General features: G+C 43.1%; 1 protein-coding gene and 1 long non-coding RNA gene across 2 annotated transcripts in view; one reads left to right on the plus strand and one right to left on the minus strand.

Moving 5' to 3' along the window:
* The window catches only part of LOC142774609 (uncharacterized), a 160,702-nt gene that overhangs the window by 128,334 nt on the left and 16,052 nt on the right, over nucleotides 1–16,316 (minus strand). The window contains exon 2 of the long non-coding RNA XR_012886468.1: nucleotides 14,047–14,240. This is a non-coding gene — a long non-coding RNA (uncharacterized LOC142774609). The remainder of the gene's footprint in view (nucleotides 1–14,046; nucleotides 14,241–16,316) is intronic.
* LOC119181225 (uncharacterized) overlaps nucleotides 1–16,316 on the plus strand; it is an 83,814-nt gene that overhangs the window by 52,839 nt on the left and 14,659 nt on the right. The window contains exons 7-15 of the mRNA XM_037432406.2: nucleotides 2,934–3,025; nucleotides 5,139–6,246; nucleotides 9,704–9,907; nucleotides 10,769–10,950; nucleotides 11,645–11,706; nucleotides 12,740–13,074; nucleotides 14,058–14,233; nucleotides 14,880–14,941; nucleotides 15,470–15,744. Coding sequence (XP_037288303.2) covers nucleotides 2,934–3,025; nucleotides 5,139–6,246; nucleotides 9,704–9,907; nucleotides 10,769–10,950; nucleotides 11,645–11,706; nucleotides 12,740–13,074; nucleotides 14,058–14,233; nucleotides 14,880–14,941; nucleotides 15,470–15,744 — 2,496 coding nt within the window. The remainder of the gene's footprint in view (nucleotides 1–2,933; nucleotides 3,026–5,138; nucleotides 6,247–9,703; nucleotides 9,908–10,768; nucleotides 10,951–11,644; nucleotides 11,707–12,739; nucleotides 13,075–14,057; nucleotides 14,234–14,879; nucleotides 14,942–15,469; nucleotides 15,745–16,316) is intronic.

Consider the following 16,316-nt stretch of genomic DNA (forward strand, 5'->3'; position numbering starts at 1 on the left):
ATCGATCATTTAGAGGGCCAGGACACAATCATACCACATCATTTATTCCGCTCGTTGCCGTCGTTCTGCCTTCGAGATGGTGTGCTGTACAAGAAGAACGCTCGTTCGAACAACCGTGCCTACCTCTTGGTGGTTCCTCGAGACATGCGAGACGACGTCCTCTTCGCTTGCCATGACGAACCAACATCCGGTCATCTGGGCTACTCACGAACACTTGCCAGAGTGAGTGAGAGGTACTATTGGCCAGGACTTTCGGCAAGCGTCAAGAAGTACGTGAAGAGCTGTCGGGAATGTCAGCGCCGAAAGCAACCTTCTGTTAAGCCAGCTGGTTTGCTTCAGCCCATTGAAGCACCCTGCACGCCGTTCGACCAAGTCGGCATGGACATTCTCGGGCCTTTTCCTATGTCTGCGGACAGCAACAAATGGGTGATCGTCGCGACCGACTATTTGACACGCTACGATGAAACCCAGGCGATCCCACGAGCCACGGCTTCTGAGGTAGCACAATTTTTCATGCGCCACATCGTGTTACGACACGGTGCTCCTTCCAGTGTAATAACGGACAGAGGGGCGGCATTCACGGCGCAGCTTACGGACGAAGTTTTCAAACTGAGCAACACCAGACACCGAAGGACAACTGCGTACCACCCGCAAACCAACGGACTTACTGAACGACTGAATAAGACCCTCGCAGACATGATCTCAATGTACATCGACGTACAGCACAAAACATGGGACCGGATCTTGCCTTACGTGACCTTCGCGTATAATACCGCCGTGCAAGAGACCACGCGATTCACGCCATTTCGGCTTCTCTACGGCCGCGAAGTGCAGACCATGCTAGACTCAATGCTACCGTGTCAGGACGAAGACGAGTTGGCAACAGACGCCGAAGAATTCGCAGAGCGTGCCGAGGAAGCCCGGCAGCTCGCGCGACTGCACATCGGCCAGCAACAGCAGGCAGACGCACGACGCTATAATACCCGCCACAGAGAAGTGTTTTACAGCCCCGGAGATCAAGTTTGGGTTTGGACGCCCGTCCGCCGCCGTGGCCTTAGTGAAAAGTTGCTGAGCCGGTACTTTGGCCCATATAAAGTGTTACGCCGCGTCAGTGACGTGAACTACGAAGTGGTTCCGGACTCAACACCCCATGCACGGAGCAGGACACGGCTGATGCCGGACGTCGTTGATGTGTTGCGCATGAAGCCATTTATTGCGCGTTGTTCGTAACTTTTCCTTTACCGTACAGCGTTCTTTGTGTTTTTTGTTTATTTTGTGAACTTACTTTCTCGTTCATTGACGTTTCCTATGTTGGCACGCTCTTCAATTTTTACTTTCACTTCATCCGAATTTCCATTTTTTTTCACGTGCCTATGTAGTAGCATCGCGGTGCTGCTATGTACTTTCCTTTCCTCTTTTTGGTACTTGTTTTTTTTTCTTTTCGGAAGGGGGGATAATGCCGCCAGCACGTAGTGGGTTGGCAGCAAGAGCGGCTCTAAATCTGGAGGAAAAAAGAAGATCGCGTTCTTCTCTGCTCGAGAGCCAGCCCCGACTGACGCATCGTCCTAGAGCTAGCCACCCGGTCGTTCAATAAATCCCCCAGTACTTGCGACTCATCGTGACAATATACTATCATTGGTTATTCTTAGTTGCACACAGTTCTTATGAGAAGGTAATGCCTGTATAGTACTAGTAGTACTATGCTTCAGCATTACTCCATTAAGCTTCACATGCTACAGAAATGCTCTTACGAGAACTGGCCACTAAGTTTTCCCATTTATGTTAGCTATGTCACACTTCTGATAAAATTGGTGTATCACTTATTTCCACAGTCCTGCTCTCTGAATTAAGAGCTAGGGAATAAATGAAGCATGTGAATTCTCACTTCAACCTATCCATGCAGAAACTTTATTGTAAGCTTACACAATAAGCTTCATTACACATATCCCAAGGTCTATGCATATTCAGTTATGTACACCCCAAATAAGCCCCCGGCAAGCACCAGCGCTAACAACAAGAGCAAAAAGTGATTAACCATAAGAAAAGTGCTATATACTTTCAGCTAACGTCTAGCAGTTAAATTTTCACGATTTATAGCATACAAGCATACATTACCATTTTTTCCATGCTTGCTTGTCTGTGCAAATACTAGAGAATTCAACGCCTTCAACTGCAACATGATCCTCAACCTAAACAAATGAACAATTTTCAGGTTTCTGTGCGTATTAGAAATTGACAGACTCTTGTTATGGCTTAAATTGTGACCTCATATCCATCACCATGATCACAAACTTGACACCATGATCATCATCATCATCATACCCCCTCCCCACAGCCCCAAAAATGTTTTGTTCCGCGCTATTCAATAAACATCCTTTACACACTCTGTACAACCAATATGACTGTCATTCGTAAATACCCCCCACATCGCATAGACTTCGAATGCTATTCTAGTGTGTCAGTTTTAGCTGTGTCGCCAGATTTTGTCTAGTCTGCATTTCGAGACGTAGCTGCTCTTTGGCCTCGTAAGATATGGCAAGATGATGGGTTTGATCAATACAGAGATATCTTGCAGCATGCAGGACGAAAACTGCCAGCTAATTGTGTATTCGGTGAAATTACACAAACCATTTCAAGAAAACAAAGACAACTCGTCATTGTTGCAGTCTTGGTTTTGTACCTCAATCTGAATGATGTGCATGTCACTGCTGAGAAAATATTGCTGCATTAAAGTTTACGTCACAGAGGAGTAATCACAACGAATAATTCTAGGTGTTGCCGGCAATGGATCTTTACAGATTAGTCCTAATTTGACAAAATGCCTCATTGCCATGAAGAATCTCATTCATTGAGACAAAGTGTTAGATCGAACAACATTAGTAATATATCATCTCAATCTGTAAGCCTTCCTTGTGCTTCTTCCCTGTCAACAGAGTCACCAATCACCCGTGAAAGCCTGAAGTGGTCAGCGTATCGAAGCAAGAAACTCTCCGACACATTCAGCTTGTACTGGAAAATTCTACCAGTAAGTGTTGCCTTTCTGGGCTATGAAGATGTACAGAATTTTCATGCATAGCAGAATGCAAATTAGAATTATTTATGCACTGTTTGATAACAGTAACGCCTCATGTCATCAGATCAAAAATTTAATTCCATTCCGTGTATGCTTTAGATATACGAGTGCACTGCTTCATTAGCCTGACAGCATATGGTAGCATGCATCAAAAACAAGGATGACACAGAAACGCTAGAATAGACTAGGTCAGAAACATAATCGCGAGCGCAGTTTTTCGCACTGCTGCGGGATGGGGAAAAAGTGTCAATTAGAAAGTGATAGTGCTATAGCTTTGGAAATCAACAACTGCACTGTATGTTTCTTATATTACGCAGTGTCAGTTACAGAATTTATAGTACCTTACCATATTTGATGTTCATAAGCAAAAAACTCCAGGCCTGTGTAGAAGGCGCGGCACAGTCACAGTGAAAGCTGCAAGAGCGGCCTTACAGAGCCTTTTCTAAACACTTATTGAGTAAACTGCTGCAAGCACACTGCAGCATTAATAATAAATAATTTAGGATAGTGGGCCAGCATTCACTATGCTATTTTTCGTCATTCTTCTGGTATTTGCTAAACTGTTGCAAGGAATTTTATGCCACTTGTTCATGCAGTGGCTGACGACAATGAGGAATTATGCCTTATGTGGGTATGCACTGCAGTTAATACCTGAACAAAAACAAGCTTTTGTAACGGGTTCGCGCATTGGACAGCCCACTCATTGCACTATTTGCATTGTGCGACGACTGCTTGTTGTTTCGCTGTTTTAAAATGCTTTATAAGTCGTATTAACACAATTGCTTTTTTGACATCAAGCCTGCTTAAGGCAAGTTTACGAACAAGCCGCGAGCACCGGCATAGCTCAGTGGTAGAATACTCGGCTGGCACCCAGTGGACCTGGCGAGCTCCACTGTGTCATTGGTGCTAGTTTTTTTTTTTTTTTTTTTTTTTCTAATTTCGCGCATTGTGGTTACGGGGCAGCGGCAGCGGGGGTGGCGGCGGCGGACAACTACGGCGCTGCGCGAGGTCCGAGTTGTGATTTCATAACAGCTTTAGCTGTAAAACGGGAGGACGTTGCTACAGAAACCCCAAAGACGTGTCGCATGCAGAAGCTCCAAACTAAACAAGAAGCAACGACAACTCACACTTTTCTATGGCAATAGAAGAATGAAAGTTTCTATGTGCAGGAACACTTTCAACATCAAAAATTACAAAGAGGCGGTTCAAGAATTAGAATCTGCTCTACTCTGCATATTACTTTTGAAGCATTAGTATGAAAACTTCATGCTACAGTGAAGAAAAAAGAGCTTGACATAGAACCGTGCCTGCAATTGCATTGCTGAATTACGTCATCTGACAACTTCTAAATGACACATCAAACAGCAGTATTCACTCAACTAAGGTGCCAAAACGTTTGCCTGCTTAATGAAGGTATTATTACTATGGTATAGTCGGATACAATTCAATAATTCTCTTGAGGCCCTGTGCAGATGAACAGAGTGCGTTAGCCAATCGCCTTGACGACTAAAAAATAGTCTCGTTCATGTACTCAGCAATGCTCTTCAAAGGCGGGGTTAACACCAGCCCAGATCGTGACGTCAGTATGAAAGGGGCGCTGACTGGTCTAGGCTTGTATAAATCCACCTCGATAAAGGATACGCCACTGAATTACAAAGTTTCATCAAACCATATTATATGTGTGCTTAAAATTAACATAGGTGCTTCTTTCAGGTATGACAAGTAAGCCAGTGCTTTTAAATAAATGAGTAATCATTCAATGAAGAGCCACTTCTGTATATTGAATGTCACAATGCTTCGCTTTTTCTAATGTTCATATACTAATTATTTTAGCTATTATGAAAGAGCGCAGGACAAAAAGCAGGCAGATATTCATACGTAGTGGTAATGACCGCTGAAGTCGAAAAATATTATACAAAACCACTAAATGAGAAAATCAAGACAAAAGAAAAGCAAAAACAAATGTTTTGATGACTTCCTAGTTTTGTAATAACATGATTAACTTCTCTAGTGCTGTGTGAAAATTTGATACCACTCTGCTAAAAAATAAACTTTTACATTACAGCAAAGCTCAGAAATCGAGATGGTCATGAAAGTCAAGGGCACGTCTTATGCTGCGGTTGGATGGAGGCCCAAGGACACCACAAATGCTTGCAAAGCTTTTCCATCTTTGCCAATCCAAGAAAAGCGCTCAAAGCGTCAGGCTCCTGCCGACACACATTATGACGATTATGCAGACGAGGAGTCCAGTGAACCAACCCAAAAGCAAGAGCCCCAACCAACACCAGAGCCAGCTCCTGAACCAACCCCTGAGCCAACTGCTGAACCAACACCAGAACCAGCAGCGTCTAATGTGAAGGAGCATTCGGCTACACCCGAGCCCGCGCCTAAGCCAGAGCCTGAACCAGCCCCAGAGCCAACTCCAGAGCCTGAGCCCACATCGTCATCACAACAGGAGGCAGAGTCGGCAGAGAGTCCAGTGCACAAACCCGCTCCAGAACCTACACCAGAACCTGCCCCAGAACCAACTGCAGAACCGACTCCCAAGCCTGAACCTCGATCAGAACCAGAAGGCACCCCAAAACCAGAGCCAGAGCCTGCTGCAGAGCCAAGCCCTGAGCCAGCACCGGAGCCAGCTGCTGAGCCATCCCCAGAACCATCCCCAGAGCCGGCCCCTGAACCGGCACCAGAGCCTGCACCAGAGCCAGCACCTGAGCCGGCACCAGAACCTAAAGCTGAACCAACACCACAACCTGAACCAGAGCCAGAGCCCTCTGCAGAGCCAAAGCCAGAACCAGAGCCCAAACCAGAACCAGAGCCAGCACCGAAGCCAGAACCAGAACCTAAGCCAGAGCCAGAACCAAAGCCAGGAGCCAAGGGGTCAGCAAAAGCACCAGGTGGAAAAGCTGAAGGCCGTAGCCTGAACGTGGGTACGGGTCGATACCCTCCAGTCGGGCCTTACACACCGCGCGCAGACTTCCATCCGATGGATTGCACAGACATCATAGTGGGAGCAGCGAGGGGAAACCTGAGCCGTGTTCAGGATATGTACACTCGAGACCGGTCCACCCCACGTACAGACGCATTCTATGGCGGTAAAGACGATCTCTCGGCTGCATTTGCATACGAAGAAGATGGCACAACTGTAGTCTTCTTTCGCAAGCCACTGGCAGGTGAGTGATAGCCTTTGACAGTATATGATGCACATAACCTGAGATGGACACTTAACCAGGCAGATGCTCAATCTGTATACATTCACCCATGAGCCATTTGATAGTGAGTACAAAAAGCTAACTGTGGTGCATACCACTTTTGTTAACAACCTGTTTTTTATGAGTATGATTGCATTATCGCAACTGTTAACATACCAGGAATAGGAAAACTTGAACAGCTTTTTGAGCTTTACTTTTATAGCATAAAAATTTTGGTTTCAGCACAAAATATTTTGAATTTCCTCTCCAAATTTGCACAAGAAAAAGATGCTCTTGGAGCTGTAAATTCTGACTTTGGCACAGCTAAATTAAAACTGGACGCTCCAAATTTATAGAAGCTCAACGAAGTGACTACAATCGTTACTTTGTTCATTCCTTTTTGCAGTAGCACAGGAATTTATAGACCCAACTAATGAGTATGTAAAAGGCTACAACACTGCATTTTCGAGTGCCTTCAGGTACCTTGAAGTCTCTTGAGAGCTAGAAATTTACAGATTTCCCAATCTAACTAAAAAAAATTGCCTTTCCCTGGCCAATACCTTTATGTAACAGGGCATAAAACCTATATGTAACAGGGCGTAAAACTTGAAGAGACTACACAGACAGAGGGTAAAAAGCACCAACTTCCAAATGTTCCATGTGCTGTTACATATGTTGAAATTAACCAACTAGCCCAGAAAGCAACCATCCTTACCGATTTAGGTTCATTATTGTTATCAACTCCAATTCACGAAGCTTTTATGCCACTGAACTCTTTAAGAGGGGCCTGCAGTGCTTTCTCAACATGTTCAAAAAGTGCTGCCGATAGGTGGTTGAGGGTAAGAAAATGCAAGCCAAACATCATAGCACAGAAAATAGCCTGGAATTTACAATTCTCAATACAGACTACACACCATTTTTTTTTATTTCTACAAATTAAGCGCTATGTCTGAATGATCATGCCGCATACCTAAACTTCAGGCCACTGGTTCATTTGAGCATCGTGACCTGCATAGTTACCGCAATCTCCACAGAGCCCACCACATGCCTGCACACGCGCTTACACTTAACGTAACCCATTCATTCTAAAAAAAAAAGAGAAGTTGGAGGTACTTTTACATATTGTCGCAACGTGAAGACAGAGGTCGTATTGAAGTAGCTGAGAAAGCAGCAGCAGGTCGGTCTTTTTTATTTACTGCGCGCAACGTCTTTCTTGTTGTTACCTTCAGCATGAAAGCACGCAGCTGCACGCAAGCATTGTCGCCTTCGTCTTTCTCGCAGCACGCACGTGGAAATATCAAATGGCACTTGGCAGTAGTGATTCGCTGTCTCTAATACTAATATCTGGGGTTTCACGTCCCAGAATTACCCATTGAATATGAGATACGTCGAACTGGAGGGCTGCACTAATTTCAACCATCTGGTGTTCTCTAATGTGTGCTGACATCGCGCAGTACATGGGCCTCTGCCATGTTGCCTCCATCGAAATGCGATCACCGCAGCCGGGATCGAACCCGTGACCTTCGTGACCAGCAGTTGAGCATGATTTGCTGTCCCTACAAAAAAAATTTCGGCAGATCCCACGTACTTTGGGAATCAATGTTATGTGAAGCATGCGGAGGGAAGGTGACCGAGTTGTAATTTTTTTACTGAGCAACACATTATGAAATGGTGCTAAACATATGTACAAATGTTGCACGTGCACACATCTGTTGAACAGTTACAGATGTTTATATACCCAGTTGTTTGCACTTTCACAACGATGACAACAGGAAGATGAGGAGTAGCAACACCAGAAGCAATAAGCTTATATAATGCGCTGGTGCTCACGAGGATGGTAGCTCTGGACACTGCTACATAAATCAACTTCATTGGATGGCACCTAAGTACAAATGACATTAACCGAATGCCATGGCTGTATCATAGGAGTACATATGTAATGTTTAAAAAATTGGATGGTCAGCACTTACACCAGAATTGACGTTTCACAAACATTAGAGTCTGTTTGAAATGTAGTTCCCAGGCGTGTCGTAGCTCTGTGGTAATACTTGATTGCCACACAGAATTCTGGGGTTCGATTGCTGCTGGAACCCTAACACTTATAATTTGCTTTCATCGGGTCAACGCTAGCAATGCCAGCTTTTTCTCAACGCTAACATATTAAAATGACCGATGTGTGTTCTTGTCGTTCCTGGGTAGATACTAAGTGTCAATCACTAGTGGCACATAGTCGCATACCAGTGGTACTGTCTGGTGTCAAGTGTTTGACGACGTACGCGACGAAATTGTGACATTATTCATGTCTTGACCAGTGCGTTATATATGTCAAACAATCTCACCATCCCATACTAATTTCGGTTCACGAAAAGTTAAGGGGTGATTACGAGAGCACCCAGACGTAAGCGGCTCGGATAGACGGCAAAAGTGCTTGCAGTACGCAAAGAAGTGCTTCGCATTAAATACCTTCACAAAAACACTTTCGAAATGGCACAAATGGCACTGATCGTCTCCTTGGACCTGCCTTGCTCTGCCTGCTCGCACATTAGCTGTACTCATGTTCCCTTTCTTTCAATATTGGCAGCTTGTAGCTTCCCATGACCACCTACCTCGTCTGTATCGCCCCGACATAAGAGGAATCCATGCTCAGGCTGATATCATGGCCTTTTCGCATATCAGTATTAGTGGCAAAGAAAAAAAAAATACTGTCGTAGCTTTCGAGCGACCTTAAATTGAAGTTTTAAACTTTGAAGGAACGAAAAATCTTTTCCTTGATTTTACTTCCTGATTGACGAAATAGATTGAGTGCCCTCATCTTGAATCAGGTTTCATCTATACTTTGTTAAAATTAAGAGTGGGCTTGACCAGCATGCAATGGCACATGCAGTTTTTTTTTCTGTGGTGAATAGTATCATGCAAAATCGCCCATAAAGCAAGTTGGCATTACATTTTCATTCACTCTATATACGTAGAGCAACAAAAACAGCGAGTAAGTCTCAAGCATCAACTGCTTGAGCTAGCTTCTGGTTTTGATTTGTGAACCAGTCTGCAACCTTATATCGTAAATACCTGAGGCAATTGAACTAGTTTAAAATATAGATAAGGTATTTAACGAAAGAGTGATCTTGCAAGTAGTTTGTGGGATATTTTGCAAAAGTGCCTCTTTAGCAGCAGAGCCAGCATGCTGCAAATAAAATCTGGTGATTACTTCAAACTTACATCAATAGTCTTAGGTGTCATAATTTATATGCTATATGGATATAACTAAGATTTTCTAACATTAGTGCAATTTGAAGTTTAAAAAATTGTAAAAAAAATGTATAATATACAGAAAAGCATGCTATACTAGTGAATCAATGGCAACTAGTTCGAAGAGGTCAACTGGAAAGAACGAAATGTCTAAAATGAGTGGATAAAAATATGTTACTTTAATGCTGTGCAGCCAACGAACTACCAGATCAACCGCTCAAGAATGCACCCACCCTACTGATCTGGGCTCAAGGACAGGAACACGGAAACTACGTGCACTCACCCAAGACGGGCCTAGACGAAGGCCACGCTAGCGTGCTCGACTTTTACCGAACTGATGAACTCAAGTACCACGGCCACAAGGACCAAAGGGGAAGTACCGTCATTAACTTTCATGGTGAGTACCTTCTCACATGATGGTTTCATTTCCCTCATTCAATAGGACTCTACGTTGGCAGGCAGACTCAGGCCCGTAGCTGTGATAGACCAAGTTGAAAAGACAGCGCAGCCCAGCATCGGGAAAAACATTTTCAATATGACATCTTTCCCTTGAAGCATGAGATCATTTGCATACACCACAGCACAAATTGTACTATGATGTGAGCTGGTTGAGCTTAAGTAAGAAGAAAGAGTAGTTTTCATGTCTTGAATTTTCAAATAAATGTCAATGTGCACTTTCATATCCATAAAAAAAATAAACCATTTTGGCTAAAGCATTATATGAGTAGTGTCGGAGCACAAAATCATAACCAGGATACTGAGAAATTTGGACAAGTGTAAATGTACAACTAGGTTCATTTAGCTTAGTATTCGACTAAGTTCACTTGGAAAAAGAAAGACATGTGACCATTTTTTTTCTTTCAGTCTTTCTTAGCTTTTTCTGAGTAAACTTAGCTGGAAGTTTGCATTCGTCCTTAATGGTTCTACGTTTCCTTTTCGGCAGTTTTGCACTTAAATGCTGATTATAAAATAGCAACTGGCCTCTTCCCAAGGCTTTCTTAATTTCATAATATAAAACATCTGACTTATTGAGTGCATGTTCATGAAATAAATCCTGTTGCAATGTGACGTGATGTGGCGTGACATTGCGTGCGACGAGACCCCCACGTGATAAAAGATGTGACATTTCCTTTGCTGGGTGTTTAGCTGTTGTAATGCAATAGCAATATGAATATTTATAATGATGTGCTGCTCCATAAAGCTGCTATGGAGAGAACATTGAAGCGTCGTAACAAGTGTGGCAACTGACATCACGCAGGAGAGACGAGACGAGATCCATGCCAGGGCGAGTGGCGGTACCCATCAACGTGTCGGGGTGACAGCTGCACATACACCGCCAGCTGGCTTGCTAATCCACACACAGAGGAAGTGTCCTTTGAAATAAGATCTAAGATTGCTGACCGGTGGACTGGACTTGGGTTTTCGGAGGATCGCCGCATGGTAGGTCCCAGGCAAGCCAAAGCCATAGCAGTGAAATTTTGGTTTCCATGAGGAGTGATAACAAAAGCAGGTCAAAATAATTTTTACAATACTGCCCTTTGAAGAACCTGTGGTAGTGCATGAAGCATTTCAAGGAGTGATCTTATTACAAGTGTGTGTTTCTATTATGTTTTATAGGAGCAGATTGCCAACAATAGCTAGTATTAGCCACCATTAGGCAATGCTGGTTTTATGGTCGCAAATGTACTAGGCTTCACACTAACTACACTTATTATATTTTTATGCAATCGTTTGTACAGTCTACTTTACATTACGTAGAAAGGTAATAATTCCCATCTCAGTTTAGACATATTTTTGTGGGAATCCAGAAATTATTTTGAAAATTCAGTCTATTTTCCATAGAATACCCATAATTGTAAAAAATACCATTTTTTGGTTCAAGCTACAGCTTTTGTTATCCACTGCATAAATGTATAAGCAGCTTCTACAGTAGACATTATGAAGGAGAAAAATATGAAAGATATTGTTGGTTAAATTTAGTCGGGAAAAGAAAGTGCACCTTTACATCTAAATATGCTCCCGCAACAATCTGACAGAGGCGTACATAGTCGAAATGCATTTCACAGATAGCACAAGAGCCACCGAACTGTAGTCATCCTTGTTATCAATGTCCTTTTTTTTTTCTCCATTTCAGCCCAACACAGATGCTGTCATTGGATGGGTGGAGAAGAATGGCCGGTTCTTCGTATATGATATGTAAGTGTCCGACAAAGTGCTCTAAGTGTCTACAGAAAGCAGTGCAGCAAAGATGTATATGGATATCAACAGGTCCATATGTTATATTGTTTTCATATTACGATACATTCTTATATCTTATGTGCCAGAACCACTATGGGATCATAAGGCACAAACTCTAGATTAACTTAGACTATTTGAGATTATATAAGCTAACCAAATCGAAGTACAATATTGTTTTTCCCTTTCCTCGTCATTGAAGTATGGCTACCACAGTCACAGTCGCAACTCGCAACTTCGTGCTGAGGCTCAGTCACTAAAATACCGAGGCATGCTCTTTTTACAGTGTATTGACAACTGTATCACTCTGTATACATTGTACTCATTGAAATAAATAGTGACGAACGGGACTTTTGAGCTCAAGTAAAGCAACACCCTATATTGCTTAAAATATTTGTAGTGACAGATCACTCTTATATTTTTACATAATCTCAAGATCCTTAAATGAAGTTCTTCACATTGTATGAAAGTCTACAACCTACTGTCGTATATAAGTTATTGATTTCTAATGTCATGAAAGTACATTAACACAAATAATACCTGACACAATGACGAAACATTCTAGTGAGCATTATTAAGATGACCATTGGCGTCTCAGCAGAGGTGTAGTGAGATATTTATTTTTTTTTGGTGGGGGTTGTTGAAGGAGGTTGTTGCATTCGGCCAAGCCAAAGCTTCGATGACTTAATTACCTTGATGAAGTTATTAAAAGTCATTGAGCAAAGAATTCCGCTGGAGCCAGGGTATTGACAACAGTACTCATCTTCTTGTTGAAGGGCTGGATTTAGTGACAGAGTTAGTGTCGAGGCTTGGGCGTGTTGGTTAAATATTGGAGGAAACATAGCGGAAAAAAAAGCTGCACATTGCCTTTCCTTGTTCACATTTTCTTTTGCACTGTGTCCCCTCCGACACTATACTTGTCTGCTTAAACTTTGCAAACATACTGTTTCACATGCAGGGTACATTATGCTCTGATCACGAACATTATTTGCAGGTGGCTGTCAGGCTATAAGGAACCATCAAACGACGTTCGATCAGACCTTTTCAACGTGAGTGGCGAGCATGCCGACGGCATGACCACGCTTCGCTTTGCACGCAAGTTCGACACTGGTGACAAAGTACACGATCTTGCCTTCACCGAAGGCCACTGCCTCCACCTGGTGTTCCCCGTTGCGGGCGGCACCTACAACAGTGTCTTGCGCAAGATTGGCCGTCATGCGCAAAATCCGGCTATTTCAAAGACGACGCTGTGCCTCCATGGTTGCCGTGAGCCACCACCAAATAGGCCTCCACCCCCGTCCTTGCCGCCAGCAGAACAAGGGCCAACTGGCAAGTCTTTTTGAAACGACCTTATCTGTGTGTTCAGGTGCATGTAATCAGAGAAAATAGTCACAGCTTTTGAGACAAAGTTGCATGTGATAAACGTTAAAGGAAGTATAACAAGGCCTCTGATGCAAAGAGCCTCCTGTCGCCATGTCCTCACAACACTTCGCCTTAAGAAATTCAATCGTGCAGTTTTAGTGTCACAACACCACACAATCATGAGGCAAGCCATTGTGTGGTACTCCGGATAATGTCAACAAGAACTCCTTTTAAGTGGACTCATAGGTGCGAAAGTGAGCAGTACAAGCTAGTGACCATTGCTAATAGTATAATTATAAAATCTAGTAATTCAATTTATCTGAGAGCACACAGAGGTGGCCATTGAGCCCCAACTCTTGCCGAATTTGCATATCATCATTCATTGCCAATGTAGCGGTGGTATTCTACTAAAAATTTACCACTCTCGCAAGTTGCAAGTGTTCAAGTTTTATGACCAGCAACTGCATCACCACAGGTTGTGACCAAATAGTGCGTGACCAGTTTTTGTGATTAACAGTTGCGGTGTTTAGCACCAGTCTAAAGTACAGCTTGTCATGACTTTTGTAGCCATATGGCATTCGTTCAGGCTTCTGGCACTCCCCAGGTTCGTGCTGCTCTAATACTGTGTGACTGGCATTTGTGACCAACTACTATGTTCTGCAGTTGTGACCAATATTTGTGACGAACCGCTGTGGTGATGGCCAAATGTTGTGGCGAACGGTTGTATTGGTAGCCAACAGCTGTGACCAATGGTTTTTGTCAATGGCTGTGACTAATGGTTGTGACCAACAACTGTGACCAGTGGTGATTCTGATAACTTGACCAACAGTTGTGACCAAGCGTGACTGATGGTTGTGACCATAGTTGTGAGTAGTGTTTGCAGAGTCAGCGTGTTGGATAACAAAATCTGCAAGTTACATTCACTGAAACTTGACTCACCGTGGTCACAGGTGCAAGCTCAGATGCGTGCTCCGGCTCCTGGCGCTTTCCCAATTCGTGTGCCGCTGACGACTGTGAGTACACGGCCAGCTGGCACTACCAGGCTTCTTCAGACCAAGTGTTCTTCACCATCACCACACGTAGCAACAAGTGGACAGGCATTGGCTTCTCTACAAACAAGGCCATGGTGGGTGCTGCAAAATAATTACACGTCTGGCTTACCAACCCCAATATAGTTATAAATTTAAGGTCTCTCATATAGTGGAGTTATAATGTTCAACAAAAAGTTATGCCTGGTTGAAATGACGTCCCTTTTGTGGTGATGGATTACTTAGACTTCACTGCAAGGTGTAGGTGCATAGTACCCTGAAAAATCAGTTTTCTTCAGATATTTGGAACTCCTCAAAACTTTCACCACCCCAATTGGTCAAGAATATCATAAGTTCTCTAATGCAATGTTTCTTGCTGGCTTCAACAAAGTTTTGACGTGTTAAAGTCAAAGTGCTGTTGAAGCCGAATTGTTCATCATTCGATCACATATATTCTTTGAGGTAAATGAATAAGTAAGTTTTTTTACTGAAGGCATGGCATTTCTCCATTAGCAAATGTAAGGCTATAGCACAATTAAAATTTGTAAAAATGCTCCCTCTATTTCGAAATTCACTAGACCACCTTTTCTCCTACGAAACTTTTTTTGTGGTAAACAAACCTTGGAACTAAATAATACAAGCAAGAAAAAAAAATAAGGTTCTCCTGTCTCATTACATCTCCTCATAGTGCGGGACGTTTCGCTCAGAGCCAAGAAATAACCATGTTGTATTTCTCTCCTGCAGCCAAAAACAGATGCCATCCTTGGCTGGGTTGAGGAGACTGGACGTTACTTCATCATGGATGTGTGAGTGGCCTTTGAGTTACCAGCGTGAAACTGAAAGCATCAAACGAAAGCGCTTTGTCAATCATGACTGCGACAAATTTTAGCAACGTACATGTGGCCAAGCACATCAAGGAATTCTAATGTAGATTTGCTCGCTACAAGTGAGACAGTCACAGGAAAAATCAATACACTTGAAGCACTTTGGACAAGTACATAAAATTTCATTGAGACATCCCCTATTTGATCACACAACACAGTAAAGAAGTATATGCCTTTTTTTCTTTCTCTTCCTGTTTATTGAGTGTCAAATCTGAAGCACAGCTTCCTCAGTGGCACATGTCAATAGCTTCATTGTTTGAGGCGTAGAACTCATGATCTTTCCTTCTATTTTTGTGTATTTATTTTTCATTCAAGACATGACACTCATTTTTTCTTTCCATTCCTTTCATATCTGCTCTTCTGCCATGTCGCTTTCCAGCTGAAATTAATCTGCTCTAAATAGACTGGCCAACTTACTTCACAATTGATGATCAAATTGTCAATTCACAGTTGGATGGAGGGTTACGAGCCTCCTCTGCTGGACCCAGTTCAAGATGTGGCCAACATGTCGGGACATCGTCGTGACGGCCGCACCACGCTGAGCTTTGCACGACAGCGCTACTCTGACGACGTTGGCTACGACCTGGACTTAGACCAATGCCTGTACTTGGTGTTTCCGACTCACGGTGGCGTCTTCAATGCCGTTTCAAAGAAGATCAGAAAGCATGAGCAACGGCCCCTCATTTCCGCCGAACCTGTTTGCTTCACAGCTTGCCATCCACAAGGTAAGTCATCAGCTCAATTTATCACTTGACACAGATCGTCCCTGTTAACTGTGCATGCACAAAGGTTGCATACAAAGTAAATCTTCAAGTAATAGTATATAAGGAAAATGGCTGATACCTCCAACATAAAAATTGCCACAGCACAAATGTTAAAAGTATCTTTACAGAAGTATTTGATTCTTTATTGTGTCTGATAACTTCTCTAATATCTATTGGCATTTGGCAGCTATAGTAACATTTGAGGATGAACCTACAGTGATGCCTAGTGGAACATCTCCTTCCAACAACTAATGCTCATGATCATAATTTAACCGTCATGGTGGCTGTAGTTGTTAATATATAGTACGTGGTCAGTTGAAGAGAGAAACAGCACAGTGTGTGCTCCCGAGTAATTACGCAAACTGCATCAGTGGTCATGCTATTACGTTTCGTTGAGTTGAGCTCCAGGCCAGGAGCGCCGCCGCAAGAAGGATGAATGTACTTTTTAATGCGGCCTGCTCGCCGACAGAAGGTGTACAAAAGAATAGCCCCACAGAATGGTATCCGGTAGTTTATAAAAGAACGCGTTGAAT

Source organism: Rhipicephalus microplus, chromosome 10, assembly GCF_043290135.1.
Source record: "Rhipicephalus microplus isolate Deutch F79 chromosome 10, USDA_Rmic, whole genome shotgun sequence".
NCBI lineage: Eukaryota > Metazoa > Arthropoda > Arachnida > Ixodida > Ixodidae > Rhipicephalus > Rhipicephalus microplus.